The 1,610-nt window shown below is 39.9% G+C and overlaps 1 protein-coding gene across 1 annotated transcript in view; it reads left to right on the forward strand.

Annotated features, from left to right (window-relative positions):
- The first annotated feature begins 274 nt into the window (after nucleotides 1–274).
- LOC125660238 (E3 ubiquitin-protein ligase hrd-like protein 1) overlaps nucleotides 275–1,610 on the forward strand; it is a 2,822-nt gene continuing 1,486 nt past the window's right edge. The window contains exon 1 of the mRNA XM_056148680.1: nucleotides 275–484. Within this exon, the coding sequence (XP_056004655.1) occupies nucleotides 394–484 (91 nt within the window). The 5' untranslated portion in view covers nucleotides 275–393. The remainder of the gene's footprint in view (nucleotides 485–1,610) is intronic.

Raw genomic sequence — 1,610 nt, forward strand, 5'->3', positions numbered from 1 at the left:
CGTGCAATATTTACACGCCTCGCACCTTACAATTTGTGGGTGTTAACTTAGAATTGGGTCTTTAATCACATTTATTATATACATACCTATCTATCATGTTCATGTATGCTTCTCGATGTTCATGATTGAAAAAAAAATCTGGGTTCATTTTTCATGATGATACTAAACTTTCACGACTTGCATCCGTACCCCTTCCCGTGGTGACCTATATTCGTTCTACGGTCGATGACCCCAAACTTTTTGGTCGGCCATGTGGACTATTTACCTTTAATTCCCCCTTCGTTTACAGTGACCAGATGGCTTTATATAATGACCCATCACGTGATGTCTGAAAATCCGAACGGCCTCAGAGGAAAACTAAATTTCACAAATTACTTGAGGTTACTCTGACTGATGCCAATGGAGGGCGATTTCTCGAGTTTTGTCGTTCGAAGCGTTGTTTCCTCCACAGTGATCATGTCGAGACACCACTGGACGGAAGTCGGTAAGTGCACATGCTGATATGGATAGTTTGTGATATCGATCTGTCTCTTTGAGGTTGTTGAACCAGTGACGGTTTGTTATTTGCTGTGTAAAAATATGTCAATACGTTTAGTATTCCTTAAAAAGTATTACGGGGCATTATATAATTTGCTGGAGGCGAGCGGTCTGACACATTTGAAAGAGACTGTTTGGCTTAATCAGGTGTATGTTTACCTGTCCGGCTATGCTACACTGAACAATCGAAAATTTGTTTTCACCTATTTTTATTGTACTACACATGTATCGCACGAGATGGAAAAGGTACATCATTTTACAACTGTACACACACACACACACACACACACACACACACACACACACACACACATGTAGTGAAAAGCGTTTAAGCAATACCACCAGACGGTTCAGTGAATTCCATGCAGATCAATCCTATTCAAATAGTCACTTTTATTAGCTCACCAAAGTGAGCTTTTCTCATCAAAATTTGTCCGTTGTCTGTCGTCGTTGTTGTCGTTGTAAACTTTTCACAATTTTATTTTCTTATCCAGAACCACTGGGCCAATTTCAACCAAACTTGGCCAAAAGCAACCTTAGGTGAAGGGCTTTCAAGTTTGTTCAAATGAAGGGTCATGTCCCTTTCAAAGGGGAGATAATCACAAAAATGCAAAAATAGGGTGGAGTGATTTAAAAATCTTCTTCTCAAGAACAACTGGGCCAGAAAAGCTGAAATTTACATGAAAGCTTCCTGACATATTGCAGATTTAAGTTTGTTCAAATCATGGGCCCCGGGGGTTGGATGGGGCCACAATAGGGGATCAAAGTTTTACATACAAATATATAGAAAAAATCTTTAAAAATCATCTTCTCAAGAACCACTGAGCCAGAAAAGCTGATTTTTACATGAAAACTTTCTGACATAGTGCAGATTCAAGTTCAAATCATGGCCCCCGGGGGTAGGATGGGGCCACAAGGGGGATCAAAGTTTTACATTCAAATATGTAGTTAAAATATTCTTCTCAATAACCACTGAGTTAGAAAAGCTGATATTTACAAGAAAACTTTCTGACATAGTGCAGATTCAAGTTCAAATCATGGCCCCCGGGGGTAGGATGGGGCCACAAGGGGAA

The sequence above is a fragment of the Ostrea edulis genome, chromosome 9 (assembly GCF_947568905.1).
Source record: "Ostrea edulis chromosome 9, xbOstEdul1.1, whole genome shotgun sequence".
NCBI classification, from domain to species: Eukaryota; Metazoa; Mollusca; class Bivalvia; order Ostreida; family Ostreidae; genus Ostrea; species Ostrea edulis.